Source organism: Gallinula chloropus (genome assembly GCF_964237585.1).
Source record: "Gallinula chloropus genome assembly, chromosome: 3".
NCBI classification, from domain to species: Eukaryota; Metazoa; Chordata; class Aves; order Gruiformes; family Rallidae; genus Gallinula; species Gallinula chloropus.
Window position 1 is genome coordinate 44,735,167 of NC_140087.1, and position 15,942 is coordinate 44,751,108.

General features: G+C 38.8%; 1 protein-coding gene across 1 annotated transcript in view; it reads left to right on the forward strand.

Annotated features, from left to right (window-relative positions):
- Positions 1 to 596: 596 nt before the first annotated feature.
- Positions 597 to 15,942, forward strand: part of FMN2 (formin 2) — a gene marked incomplete at both ends in the record, with an annotated part of 156,227 nt that continues 140,881 nt past the window's right edge. The window contains one exon of the mRNA XM_084261664.1: positions 597 to 2,541. Within this exon, the coding sequence (XP_084117790.1) occupies positions 597 to 2,541 (1,945 nt within the window). The remainder of the gene's footprint in view (positions 2,542 to 15,942) is intronic.

Sequence of the window (15,942 nt, forward strand, 5' to 3'; positions counted from 1 at the left end):
AAATGGAGGAATGCTTTACTGTATCCTTTTTCCTTAGTAGCATTTGAATAGTGCTATTTTTCTTGTTTGTTTTGTGTTGTTTCATGCCAGATGTTCTTACTGGGGAGAACAATGGTGGTGTGTTTTAATATTGATGAGTTGTTTCTCCTGGGAATAATAGTATATCTACCTTCTCAGAATACAAATGATGGGAGGTTTTTTTATAGTGTAATTACTATAATGCGTTGAACATTAAGTGCTACTCTTTAAAATTGTGGAAAGAACTTTTTGTGTGTTATCTTTCTTCTATCTAACTTCAGAGTGACTCCCCTTTTAAAACTGTGTATGGTGTTCTGGTGGCCTTTAAAAAGTAAACAAATGTAAATCACCAGAGGTACTGTGTAATCTGTCAAAGCAGCATATGCTTAAGCAACTTGTAAACTATTAAATAATAATAATATTTCTCTTTCCAAAGTTATTAGTTAATTCATTTGAAGATTGGCAGAGTGGTTGAAGTACCTTGCTTAAACTATTTATTTTTTTTTCTTTTTCCTTCCAGGAACTTCAATGTTGAAGTCCTGAAACTGTAAACTATTTGATGACAAGCTGATCTTGCAATGCAAGCAATAAAAACCGTGGAAAAAGAAGTGACTTTTATAAAGGAAATACTTTTCACAGAATCCTTCCTGAAGAACCAAGAGAGCAGCAGAAGCTCAGAGAGCGGGCGGCTCCGTCAGCAGCAGCCATTGGAAGGAGCTGTCTGCAGCTCTCAGTGCTGTACTGAGCATGTCCCAGCGGAGCCCAGTGCAAGCGGCACATTATGCAAAAAGGCAGCTCTAGCAGATGGGAGAGAGGCACAGCAAGCATTTGCTTCACTTGCATCACCACCGCTTGAAAACAAACCTGGATCGCTAGAGGGGATCTCGCCGGCAGGCCAAAGGGATGAAACCCGGGAGCATGGCCTGATTGCCGAAGGTGTTGCACAGCGAAAAATCATGGGGAATCAAGATGGGAAGCTGAAGAAAAATACAGGTGATGTGCATGAAGGAGGAGAGGATGCCTCTGGGCCCAAGGATACAGATGGCACAAAGAAGGTATCGGGAAGCAGAAGGGGACTGGGGAAGCATGCAAAGGGGAGTGAATCCGGTAAGAAGAAGGGTAAATCGGACTCGAGGGCTTCGGTGTTTTCAAATCTGAGGATCAGAAAAAATCTGTCCAAGGCTAAAGATGGAAATAGTAGTTCACGGGAGGATGTTTTGGAAAGCCAGGCCTTGCAGGCAGCAGAGCTGGACAGTACTCATTCAATTGTTACCAAAACTCCAGATATAAGCATCTCTGCAGATGAAGGGGGTCTCTCAGACACAGATGTTGAACATTTTGAAATCAGAAATGAAAGTGTACCAGCTGCTGTGGAGACACAGGATGGACAAAGGACCAGCTCTGGCTCTGATACGGATATATACAGTTTCCATTCAGCCACAGAACAAGAGGATTTGCTTTCTGATATCCAGCAAGCTATTAGGCTGCAGCAGCAGCAGCAGGGGGCAATTAACATTGGAACTGAGGACCTTGTCACCAAAACAATGGGCCGATACATGGCTAATTCGCAAGCGGCCCCCTTAGATTTTGAACGGTTTCTTTCAGTAACTACCACTGACAAAGAGAGGAGCCCAGACACTGAGGGGGCTTTTCCAGCGATATCTGAAATTGCGGAAAACATTCCCGTCTCCTGTGCAACTGAACGTGAACCGAAAGAAGTGGTAAATGGCACAGGCTCTCCTGGTAACGGCTTAATTGAAACGCAGGAACGTAAGCTATTGATTGAGGAACAGGAACAGCTCATTGCTGGAGTGGATGCTGTAGCCAGTGAACTAGAAGATGATTTAAACAGAACTGCAGTAGAAAACGGGTCTCTCACACGCAGCTCTGCACAGCATCTTTCAACCTCAGTAGCAGATGCTGAAACTAAAATTGCCGAAGTGCAGGCTGTTGATTTGCAGGACTCAGTAGCAGAGGATGGCATTTCGGATGCAGGCCGTGATCATGCTGCTGAGACTCAGGAAGGAAAACACTCTCTGTCAGCGAGTCAAGGGGACCTGCAGAATGGTTTATCCACGGAAATGAAAAATGGCATTTTGTCCTCCGAGGGTACAGCAGGCAGTCCGATGCTTGGTTCCCGATGCTTTAAGCCCTATCTAATTAATCCTTGTTACATCAAAACCACGACTAGGCAACTGAGTTCTCCCAACCATTCACCTTCTCCCTCCCCATCCCAGAGCCCGCTTTTTACAAGGAGGCAGGAGTCCTTTCACAAAAAAGAAAAAGCCTCAATTAAGAAGCAGAGGTCTGCGAGTTTGGCAGGTTTATTTAGTCGATCAGCAGACTGGACAGAAGAGGTATCTAGTCACAAATGCGAAATAACACAGAAGGTGGGCTCTGCAGGCTTCTTGGAGCACAGGGGGTTTAGAGAGAAATTTCAAACGGAAAGAGTGCCTTTGACTTATTCAAGAAAGTCCTCAGGGGTGCAGGCTTCTACAGAGACATTTCCCAATGTCTTTTCAGGTAAGTCACATGTATTAAGGTGTTTTTCCGAGAGAGTATTTGAAGATATGCTTAAAATAGTTGCATTCAGTCCTTTGCATGTGCTGTTGTCTTTACTTTTGTGAGCGGTTTTAAGGCCCGATCTTGCAAACACAGTCACATTTCATTAACAAGCACAGCCTCTCTATTCTGTGTCAGCCTGGCAGCACTGCCAGCAAAGGAAGTGCGTAACGCTTTGAAGTTTTTCTTTCTGCTTTTCTCCTTTGTCTAAATCCTGTAGGAGAAGCCTGGGTGCCTTAAATTATTCTTGTTGGAAAACGCTGAGAGCTGCACTGTTGTAGGCAAACCAGCTCTCTGCATAAATAGATCTTTCAGACAGGAAGCTTTCTGTAACTGTGATCCTCTTTGGGGTTTTCTTATGTTAGGTGTTGTTCTGATGTACTGTAAATATTTGAGAGCTGCACCTGGTGTTGCACTGAGGCAGCAACGAGGATTTGCTTAGTACAGAAAGGAAAAAGCCGTGCAAGCACAGATAGGCAGCACTACAGAAAGGAATCAGTTTCCCCTTCAGAAGAGGGGAAAGAATGAGGCAAGAAAATGTTAATGACTTGAAAACGCAATATAAAATGGAGAAGAGAAGGGAAACTCTGGGAAGTACAGCTTAGTAGCTGCGGCTGGCTCTTGCTACGTAAGGTGACTCACTCAGGAAAGCATTCTTCTACCTTGCCTGTTAGGCAGCTTACATCCTCTCACAAAGGCACAGGAATATACATTTACAAATTAAATCATGTGAATAGATGATTCTGTTTTCCTTCTCTTAGAGGTCCACCCCCCTTCCCCCCCCTCCCATCTGAAGTTTCTATATAAAGCTAATGTATTCACAAACAGAGAAGGCCTCTGCCTTGTAGGAGGGATGTATACAGTGGAACTCAGCAATGCATTCCATTTATTTTTTGCTTAAGAAACCAACCAACATGCCCTATGAGGCATCTGTTACAAAATTAAAACAGTTGAATCTATAATCAGGTTTCTTTTGAATAGAACCTTATTCTAGATTCATGAGGACAGTAACCACATATTTGCAAAAAATGTAGTGAAATTTTTAGCATTTTATTTTTCATAAAAGCATATGACTTAGGAAGGCAGCAATGACATGACTAAAAAAATCACACGTAAAAAAAATAGTGAAGCCATCAACAACAGTTTTGCATCAAAAAGCTGTCTTGGTTTATGCCATAGGTTTAAAAAATTATATAACATATAATTGTCTGCATTCATAGTTGCTTGCTTTGTGTGTGTTCTACCCTGCTTGAAATCACAGTAATCCTGGTGAACGAACCTCTCTGGAAACAAAAATTAAAATTGAGTGGCTTTTTTTGCACTGCGGCTGCCTCCAGGGGTTTGAAATATTCAGGAAAAGCATTATTTTCCAGATTCATTTCAGAAGAATACTTTCCTTCCTCAGTAGTCTTGAACAGAAATCCCCAATTTCAGTCTTGAAAAGAGAATTCTAAAGTTTTCAACACAAAGCCACCCCCCTGTGTAAGAGACTAAGGCCCTCTGGAGTGTGTGAAAACTTTTTTTGGGGTTTAAATTTTTCACCTGCATTCTTAATTTCAGACACCCCTACCTAAAGTTTTACAATTGAAGGTGTGATCACTTCTTTCAGACTTGCAGCATATAGAAACTACTTTTTTTTTTTTTTTCTAGCAACACTTGACAGCTTATAAACACTCAGAGAGCAAAGCTTTAAATAACATCATCAGTAATTAGACTTTCTTCTTTGTGGTGGTGCTGTGATGGAAATAAATTTAATGTGCAAAACTTGAAGAATACGATATTACTTTTGAGAGACCTGTTTTCAAGGAAACAGACTTCCAAGTTTTGATTTACTTCTTAATAATTCTTATTTTATTGTGTTTTCCCACCAACACTTTAGACTTATTGTGAAGGGACCAATGTCCAGTGCAACAGTAGTTCTGTCTTATGGAAATTATGGTGACCCTCATTTGCATGTACATACCAGCTGTCTTTATAGGCAGAGGACAATTATAGCTTTCAGTTCATGCAGAAAAGCCAGAAATGAGGGAATTGGAAGTGACATGATAAGAAGAATGATCAAAAAGAGATTAACTGTTGTTTTTACATATATATTTTACAAGCTGAAAATTATCAAGAATATAAAACTAGCAACTGGTGTACATGAAAAGGGGAAAATAAACTTTAGTATTCCCACTTATATTGATGTTAGAACAGGAAAAAAATCTATTTAAACCAGTCTGCACAGCAACAATTACAGAAATAATTTCCTTGCAATTTTAATACTGCATTTGAAAAATGTTGTATTTTAATTGCATGTATGAGATGCACCAATTCAGGGATTACTGTCAGGCTTTATAGTGGCAGATTTCTATCTTTAAGAGAGCAAAAAAACAGCTTCTTGCCTAGAGCATTAAATAGCATCTTGCTGTGCAGTGACTGCAGCGTTGTTCTGCTTTTCTAACTAGAATCAAGTAAAATATTCCCCAATGCTGTAATCATTGATTTTAATGACAGCAGGTTCTATGTAGATGACTGGCCTACTTTTACACTGTGTGGTGGTTTGGCTGTGTGCCATTTGGTTTTCACAATGATCCATACGAACTCCGCTAAGGTTGTTTTAATGTAAAATGTAGCTGGAAGCCAACAACTGGAATGGTAGAGGCTTTGCATGTTTTAATTTTGTTTTATGTAAGAAATACCTGAAGTATGGTATTTTAAATTTGATGCATTGACTGTGAATGTGGTGTGGACAAATTTATGGGTGTTTTGTAATTCAAATGTTGGATCTATTTCCTTTACGACGAGGACAGCTGTATCTGAAATTGCAGTGACAGTAATTACAAGTTCTTGATTACCTGATGCACAGCAGAGCAATGGCTTTTATGTTGTGGTCTCAGGACAAGAGCTGAACCTGTATGAATAGGGTTGGCTCCTGCTTTGGTACATGGCAATGAATGGTTTGCACTAACATTAGGAGAGTATCTGATCGAAAATGGAATTGATGTTTCCGAACATTAACATAACTGAAACAGAAGAGCTAATAGTTTGATTTAATAAAGCATTAATTTGAGGTGCCGTGATTGCAGAGGAGCTAGTAAGGGTGTCTGTTACATAAAATGTGTGTAAGAGTCCCATCAGCTGCCCCAGATGGTAATTAAACTCAACCCAGACAAACCCATGCCCTTTCTAATCTCTGTTGGCTGGTTGTTCACATGCTTGCTGCATGAATCTCTTGCAAACAGATAATTTATCTTTAAATTTAATCTTAAGAGATTTCTATTTGTTCTGGTCTAGCTGTAAACAGGAGACAAACAAAAAATCCTGGTTACCATGAAACAAAACCTGAAGTCAGTCCTATGCTTGTGTGCTCACGGCTGCTTTCAGATTTCCAGAGTACCACTGTGCTTCTTACAAAGGCCACTTTATCTCACTTCTACACTGTATTAATGTCATCTGCACCCACTTGCAGTTCTAGTGCAGTGTCTGCAGGCATATACAAAGGTCTTAGTATAGGCGAGCATGTGAAAACTTTAAAAAGCAGGAGGGAAATTTTTCTGAGGCATAGAGCAGATCTTTTTAGATACTTTTTCAAGGTTTTTTTTTCCTTGTGACTCGTGATGATGCACACAATATGCATTTGTATCTTTTGGCATCTGGAGGAGACTATTACCACGGGGCTGTTATTGAAGGCTGCTTATGGTTTACTGTTTCACTGATGATGTTTGCTAGCAGTAATACAAATGTTTCTTTTATCAGATGGCAAGGCAGTGCAGACTCCTCTAAGGTAGTAGCCCAATAACAGCCCTTCATGTGATACAGGATCATGTGCTATACTATGTGTTGCTCGTAAGCATCTGAAGGGAAAGATCCTCTTCTTGCCTAGAAAAGCCAAGCCTGGAGAGAAGAAAGGAAGAATTGGAGAAAGGGGGAAAAAAAAATAGGGGGTGTGAGGTGCAATACTGGACTCCAACTGCAGTAACATGCACTTGAAAATGGGCTGCAGTATGTTACTGAAAGCCTGCTGGGTGCTGCTGAGTTGCTTTAATGTTACATGCCAGCCCTGCAACATGGGAATCGGAGCAATATGAGTAGTGTCACTGGAATGCAGTGCTGCCACGGGGTTATTTTGATGGGGTCTTATGATTAATGCTTTGATCTTTATCTAGAACTTCACTGGGAGTAGCAGGTTTTGGTCATAGGGTTGAGTGACTGCATCTGTCTGGCAACTTCTCTCTGAGCAGCAACCCCACTCTGAGGTCTGACTGGCAACCCAGCTTGTATCAGGAGTAGAAATATTTCTTCTTGCTTGCCTGTTGGTGTCTCTTGGGGTGCAGTGGGGGAAAGGAAAAGGGACAGTTTATATTTGGAGCTCCATGTAGCTCTTCTTCTATCTGAGACACTGTATGAGTATAATAGTCATCACATACGGGATCTGGCTAGTGCTGGTCATTAAAGGCCATTGTGTGCTTCAGTGATTTCATTTCTGTGAAAAGAGCAGTGGATTATTCCAATGGGAATGGTTATGTGAAATTTAAATTTGAATATATTTCCTGGATCTAATTATGCTTCATTATTATTTAAAATATTTATAAATTATTTAATAGCTTGGGGGTGTAACTTGTCCTTTTTTTTTTTCTGAGAAAAACTGTGCATAGGCCTCTTTGCAAAAAAAAATCCACCACCTCCTCTATTTCTTGGAATAGGCCTGACTTTTTTGCTGTGCTGTGGTATCTAAAGGAAAATAAACTTGGAATTGAAAAGAATATTTATGAATATTTAGGCTCCCTGTGTAAGGGGATCAAGCTCCAATGTGAATCATGGTGATAGAAAATGCAAAAAAACTAGTTACCCAAGATATTTTGTTTGTGCTGCAGTTTAACCAAGCTCAGGATATGGCCACGTGTATTCCTTATAAAATACTTCTGCCAACATTTGAACTTACATAAGGAATGGTGATGAAGTGTTTACGTGTAGGTGTTTCTGTGACTGTGGCTTTGACTATTTTTAGGTACATTTAAAAGCATCGTTCCATAGTGGCTAAGTGGAATACAACAGTTTCTAGAAACTTATCTGTTAGGCACGCAATTTATCTTTTTGGGAGGATGAGGTGAGTTGATACAAGGGGAACAGGACAGAACAAGTGAGAAGCTGTGAAAGGAAGAAGGTGGAAGGATGTGAGGACTTTACATTATGTCCTCATTCTTGCCTTGATAATACAAGGCCAGTTGCATTTCATGATGTGCTTCAGAAAAGTGCTACAGCAAAGTGGGATCCGGAGCTGTGTCACTCTATTATTTTCTCTAAGCAGAAGCAGCAGCTTCCTGCATTCACATAAAGGAAGTCAGGGACAATGAGATAATACAGACTATCTTGAGTGAAAAATGGTTATTCCTCATTTTCTTTTCGTATTGTTGCCGTGCAGAATTTGTGTCCTTTACATTGATGGAAGTAGCTAGGCTTTCTTACCATGAATAGGAAGTGGGTTATGTTTTCCTATGGAAAAACCTTGATTTATTCTCAGATAAATACAGAACATGACGTCTTTCATCTGTAGATGCATAGAAGATGGAACGTTTAAGTCAGCAGTTTTGCAACAGTAAGAAGCAGTGGTTATCAGATTGTATGTATGTGTCTGTAAACAACATCACAGCTGCAAAAGTAAATCCTAATATACGTAAAATTAAATAGAAATATATAAATACAAAAGTACAAAAGTGATTGACAATTTAATTTTTGGTGTCTTGACATAGGCAGTTAAGCAGTGTCAGGAAAGCCTAATCACAGATGAAATTTATTGTTGAGACATTCTTACTTGTAAGTAAAAGTATGAATTCTTTGGTCTTGGGATCTGTATGGAATTTATCAGGAGTGCCAGAGCTCTGAATCTGGTGTGTATTTGAATCAGGAGGAAGCATAGGTAACTTTACCATGGAACAAGTTACAGGAGGCAGCTCTCATTCTAGAGTTTATTTGATGTTGTGGTCTGGCTCCAATGTCCCTTGATGATGGACAATAAATAGCTTGTACAAGAGAAAAATAACTCATATCCTTTCCTCTTCCTTACATTGATAAGGAAAATAGAACTTTACAAAAGAAATCAGTGCTGCAGTAACACTATAATTAACTACATTAACATCTGCTAAGAGTCATGGAAGAAAAGGTGGTTTTGATTAAAAAAAAAAAGGCAAAAAGCAAAACATTGCCTTCATAATAGAGGGTGTGCACTATTTTGTCATGCAAAGACTCAAGACAATACAGTATGCTGAGAAATAGTTGTGGGAAATATTTGATTACATCTATGAAAGAACTTGAAAGTCTGGTTACAAGAAGGGAGATGTGCTGAGTTTTTATACAGATGAAGTATCAACAATGTATCAGCACAAATGTATAGGGTTTTCATTTCTGGAATGGTGGTGTAATTTTCTGCTTTTCCACTTTATACATTGTACCAGTTTTGGTTTATGTATGCAAAGAAAAGCCTTTGTACATTTTGATAATTTTTTAAAAGTCAGCAGTTATTAAAGTTGGAGGAGATTGTCAGACCTTGGGTGTACAGGTCCCAGAGAGGAAAGTAAGCCAAGGCATGCTGGGGTTCTAATGAGTAGGTTGACAGAAATTTGTTGTGTCCCACTTCAGAGGCTTGCTAGTTCAGTTCAGTTGTCTTTTGTGACCTATGGCTGCTTGAGCAAATACTTGGATTTACTTCTGAAGTAGAGATGGGCCAGACTGCATTAAATGTCAAAAGAAACATAGAACCATTGGGAATAAAGACGTTTTACAAAATTGGGCTGTAAAGAACAATGTGTATCAGTTTGGACTGACAAAAGATGTTGTTAGTAATAGCTGCCCAAAAAGACATCAGAGGAACTTCTTACTTTAAAGAGCCAGACAGAAAGAATTGTGGCTTTCCAGCAGTCTGTGAGAACCTGGCACAGAATACTGCTTTCACATCGCAAATCACCACAGAAGCTAAAATAGGGCAAAGATGGGCAGAATTAAATACTTGCTGAGAGGAACGTAAGCACCTGGAAAACACAATGTGAGAGTAGCCAAAGATGCATATGGTGCCTAAAAGATTCAGTAGACAGATACATACAGGTTCTCCTTTATCATAAATGGCTGGAAGTCACGAAGCTTTAGCAGTATACCTCTGTAACCTGCAGTAATGCTGCATTAGTATCTGAAGAGGAATGAAGTTGAAAGGGTACGTGCCACATAATGTTTTTGGAGGGTGCACTTGTTTATATGTTTAGAAAGGTATTTTGTGCTGTGTATCATTACTGTATCATAGTTGGGGAATTGTTCAGTATTTAAAAACTAGAGCTTCTAAAACAGATTTAGTAACATATAAGATATATATGTGACACATATAGTGAAAGGTAGGGATAAAAGCAGAGCTTAATACTCAGTCTCAGTTTATCCTGTGATACATATGTCATATATCAGAAAAATCAGTGTGGGGGAAAGGTGTAAAATCTTAGTCACTGTGAAAGCAAAATTTCAAGGAGCTTAATGTTGAGGAGGCAGAGAGCTTCAGAGACTTGCTAATCTGCAAGAATTCAGAAAGCACTGTCACAGGCCATCACAAAGATTTTTAATACCTTTAAAGCTCTGCTGATAGCAGTTACACCTGCTTTTTTAGAAGGTTTACTTTAATGTTATTGCAATTGATCAAGGCCAGTTTAATCGTTTTTATTTTTAATTTGGCAACAAGCAAGGCTTTGGAATGAATCTTGAAGGAGGAAATTAAAAGATACAACTATCAGGTATATGATAAAAGGCTAAAGAAAAATAGAACAAAGTGCAGCATGGTTTTAGCACAGATCAGTAAGACTACATTGATAACTTTATGCACAGTTGCTTTCAAAACAACACGAGTGGTTGGAGGGAATTCATCTGTGTTTCTGTACAAAAATGGCAAAACAGTAAATAATTTAGTGAAAGAAGAAAATTACTAGTGATTTGGATAAGGGATTCTGTCATGTTACTTCACTGCCACCAGAGAGGAACAGCTTTGTTTTGTACATACTTATACCTCATGTTGGGCTAGGTGGGCTTGGTCAGACTCTGGAAGAATATTGCTTAGTTAATAGAAGAACAGAACTGGGACCTGAGCTTTGTCCCAACCATGGTGTTTGCAATGGTCGTGCTCATTACCAAGTAAAATTTTTGGTAAGCTTTTATCTTCTGGTATTATAACACAAATTTCAAAATTAGGAACTGGGCTGACATCAGCAGCTCATTTGTCAGGACAAAGGTTTGCATTAATTAGATTTCGATTTGACTGCTTCAGCTCTTTCCAGCATGATTTGTGCAAATATGGCCTATGGTTAAGTAAACTTTTAACAGACCATTGGGGAATATGATGAAATTGGTGATGTTGCTTTATTTCATAGCCAGCACTTGTGGAGCAAGCTGTTCTAAAATACAGTGTTTGATCAAGGGACACTCTGGATAAAGCCTAAGATGAGGTTTTTTGAAAGCTGTTTTTTTGCAACACAGTTTCTGGCATGGCGTTTTGCTTCATTAGATCTGGGATCTTTCCTTGTATATGTTTTTGGGTTTTTTTTTTTTTTGAGAATTCTACATTCAAATTTTGCTAGACCTCTACTTTTTCCATCAGGGCATTCCTAGAAGAATTTCAGGGACATTTGCATAAGGTGCCATGTTTCCTGCATGCACTGTGGTGGCTCTGGGGACAGCAGCAGGATTCTCTTTCCAGTGGCAGCTTGTGCTCTTGCTTCCTAAAAGGAGCATGCATATGTATGTTCCCTGGGTTTTTTGGGATGTCTCAAACACTTGAAGATGTTAACAGTACGTGCTTCTCTTTCTGTAGCTGCTTAAGGTGTTGCTTGTTACAGCTGAGTGAGTTGAAATTTCAGTGATGCAGTTATTCAAACTTGAATTGTTTTGCACAATCCAGAATCTGTTTAAAAGATTGAGTGATAATTGTGGGGCTAAAATAAGTGAAAAGAAGATTACTTGAGTTGCAAAGAGGTTGATGTATTGTGGATCTTAGAGCTGGTCAAGAATTTTCACAGAAATATTTTAACCATGAAAGAAGGTACTAAGAGATGAGACAGTGTGAAAGGAGGAAGAGTGAGATGCCAAGAGTTTAAGATAGCTTAACAAAAGTAATGCATGGTGTTTGCCATGCTTAATTAGGTACAGGACTGACTGATGTAAAATTAATAAGTAATAGTTTTATTCTGGTTGTTGGAAGAATCTTTAAATGTAATCAATCAATCAATCAATATGTCCTTAATAGGAATTTAATAAATATATATCTGACTGAAATTATATGGAACTCTCTGTGGGCAGGCATAGAAAACTGGAGGGGGGGAGGAAATAGTGTTGATATATGCCTTTTTCTTAGTTTTCTCATTTAGACAGATTTTCTACTTTTGACTTCTTAATTTGAGATGATATGTGGGTTTGGATCATGCTATCCGTGTGAACAGGGCCAGGAAATGTGGAGAGAGAACATGAGAGAAGAAAGGACAGTCCTTTCTGATGTTTCCACACATCCCTAACTTTGTCTTATATGTTACTATTTCAAACATTATTAAAAAACATATATTTATAAAGAGAGAATAAACGAATATGATAGTATACAATGCATATAATTAAAGAAATAAATATATACATATAAAGAAGTCAATATATTACCTCTCAGTATTTTTACCCTTAGAAACATATGTTTGTATACAAGCAGTGAATGGAGACATTAGCTATTACACTGTTAATAACAAAAGGAAATATTTTTAGGACACAATTATAGCAATTTGTATAGTTAACCCTTGACAAGTTGGGATTTTTTTAATTTTTAAGGTATAAGTTGCCTAGACCTACATCAGACTTTGTTCGTATTTTTCCATAGTGGAATGATTAGATGGGTTTTGGGGTTTTTATTGTTATGAAACTACATTGTGTGTACATGCCTGTTGCTTGGTGGGTTTTCCATATTTTATGTAACTAGGCTGTCAGCCTGTGTGTCACGTGGTTTTAGGAAAGTATCTGTCAATGAGAATTCAATCCCTTAAAAAAAAACCCTAAACAAACCAAAAAACCCCCAGTCAAAGCAACCTCTCAGGATGAAAGCTCTTGAACAGTTTCCCAATCTAAAACAGAAGAGGATTAAAAAATCTCCAATGAAAAAGAATAAATGAAGCCTCTAATCCTGGAATATTGGGTGTAATCTCCCAGGTCTGTCTTTAGGCAAGCAAGAGACTAAATTAATTTGTTACTTTTTTAGTGCAAATGTATATTTAATACGCATTTATGCAGCACTTTGTGTTATTTGAAGAGAAGGCATGATAGCTAGAATTCTCTAGTTCTGTTTCATTCCTCATGTTCCATAACCACACTTGAAAACCTCATCTTTCTCAGCAGTCACATGTTGCACACTTTATCAAGGCTGAATGGCACAGGTTAGCTGAAAAACTTGAAATATGGAAAGATTATAAAATGAAAGGAAAATATTAAAGAAATGTAACCCTTTTGATCCTTGAAATATTAACTTTATATGTGAAGTATTAGTCTCTCTGTGCTTTGTATATGTCGTGGTTTCACCCCGGCTGAGGGCCAAGATCCACGCAGCTGCCTGCTCCTTTAAGGAAAAGAGCAGGTTAAAGGGAAGAGGGAAGGGGGGTGAGAAGTAAGGGAAGGGAAAAAGGAAGAGAAAGGGGCAAATAACCCCAAAATCAAGAAATTAAGAGGCCCGTGGGTTGGGATAAGGATAGTTTACTAAGATAACAGAAAGATACAATGTAACAATACTAACAGGACTTCAAAGCAAAATATATGAAGCTGTTGATACACAATGCAGTTTCTCACCGAACCACACAACTCAGGCCGTGCCACCCAGAGCCGTCCCAGAACCCGACCGTCCCCCAAGAACCGCGCGTCCCAGAGCCGCCCCAGGCCTTCCTCCCATCCGCCCCCCGATATCCTGGGCAGGACGTAACTGTCATGGAATACTCTCTTTGGTCAGTTGGGTCACCTGTCCTGGCTTCGCCTCTCCTTTCTCATGAAGAGCTGAGAAAGTCCTTGACTGTCTGACAGCAACTAGAAACATCAGGGTGTTATCAGCACTACTCCCATTTTACTCTCAAACACAGCATTCATCCGCTGTTACAAATGAAATTAACTCCATCCTGACCAAAACCAGGACAGTATATTTGAAGCTAAGAAAGTACATTAAACAGTGGAGAGGTGAAAAATGATGCGGGATTGATTTGCCCTTAGGAAATGATTCAGCAAACTTTTACTGTGCAGTTTTGGGTATATGATGAATGAGTAAAACTTGTATCGCAAAGTATTTAGAAATTACATGTATTCCCAATTACTATTTATCTACAGATACGGAAATCTCTTAAGTATTTTTGTCTCTTGGACATTTTTGTCCTCTTCTGTCATTCTGGGGCTGTGCAGGTCAGCTGCTTAGTCAGATGATTTAGGCCTGACTTAGCTGTGACCTTGATAGTGGTATATAGAGAAAAGGAGACAGAAAAAAATTTAGATGTATATGGGGCAGCAGATATCTGAAGTACTATATTTCCTAACTTTTGAATGTTGTAGAAATCAGTTTTTCCTTTTGCCTATTTTCTTTTCTCTTTTTTTTTAATTTATAAAATAACATTTGTAGTTGCAATCCTTTGTGAATGTAAACCCATAAGACTGCAATTGCCTTTTGATAGCTTGTAAAGCTATTTGAAAACATATTCTAAATGGAAATTTCACCATTTTGTCAATGTCTTCTTCCTTTTCCTCTTTTTTTTCCTGTACTATCTCCCAAAAATAGAGCAAGGCCTATGTTGCTTTTTTGTTTCAAAGCTCATGAAATCTCTTTGCTGTGTGAGCATTTCTGATCTTACTGAACTGGAAAAAAAAAAGTAAACAGGGAAAAGAAGGCAAGCTGATTTCAGATTTCAGTAATCAGTATTTGCATGAGTCAAGTTAAGCCTTGATGTGACTGGATAGGGTGTTCAGAACTATATATATATAGTTATAACTGAAGCTTCTAAGTCTGCATTATAAAAATAAAATGGAAAGGCAGTGTCTCGCCTGTATTGGTTGAGATGTGCTGATGCAGCTGCTGTACTAGTGGCAGTAAGTGTGGTATAGTGCTCTGGTTGTTAGAAGATGCAGTCATGGGAGACTGGCAGAAGTGGAGTATTTTGGAGTATAACTCATTTTGACCATTAGTTTCAAGCTGTGCTCACTGGCAGCTGAATTCCTGGGCTTTTGCAAATGCAGCATAAGGATGAGAGACACGTCTCTAAAGATAAATGTACGCTTATAGCAGCACAATCCTCAGGGAAACCTTACAAGCTCTTCCATAGTGCAGTGCCTCAGCGAATGTGTGTGTTTCTTCAGTATGACAATGATGCTGTAGTTTTCTTATGTTCCTCCTTTCCATTTGTACCTCTCCCTTCCTTTGATAATTAGGTAAATCCGATGCCCACAACAACATGCTTATGGCTTTCCTAGTTCTTAAGTATTTTATTCCTCACCAAGTAGTTCTTTGAATGGTTGGTCCTGGTTGCACAGGAAAAGATAAAATGTGCATATACTGGTTGAGACTTGCTTGTATTTCTCTGTGGACAGTACCAGAACATACCTTCAACATACAATAATTCCATAGGCAATCAGGCGTAAGTTAAATCTGCATTTTGGAAGAGCATAGATCCTTGTGTTTAGTGTCTGCTTCAGGAGAAAAAACATTGCAGTAAAATATAAGGTTATTGTAATTGAAAGACCAAATATCATCTAAAATAGGCTTTCTTTTAAAATAGGCAACCTCTCCCATCTGAAGTGACTCATAGTCCACATCATGATAGCTAAACCAGTTCAGATTATCAGTACTGCTGGCCAAGGTCTGTAGCACTTGCTGCCACATGGAAGGAGGCATAATACATAGACACAGACACCTCTACGGGCCAAGGGAGAATCTGTCGCTGTGTTAGGCCACTGATTATATGAAATGATTATGTGCATATTATCTAATAGCTAATATTTTACAGTGTTTTATTACATGAAATAATGTTTGTAAAATTACTTTGGATGGGAGTAGACTTCTTTTCTCCCTCTACCTTGCAATTAAGAAAATATGGTTGCAGTGCATCTAAAATTGAAAATGAACACTAAGAATATGAATATGTGCACTTTTCAAAAAGGGAGAGTTTTGCTCAAGTCTTGGTCACAGAGATGACTTGAAGACCTATAATGTCATACAGGAGGTGATGAGTTGACAAGGTGCTTCATCTTCATCAAAACCGGAGGAAGTGGCAGGTGCCACGAAGGTGGAGAACATGGAATTTGGAAGCAGAGCCAGAGACCTAGTCTGAGCCATGTCAGAAAAAGTATCATAAAATATCT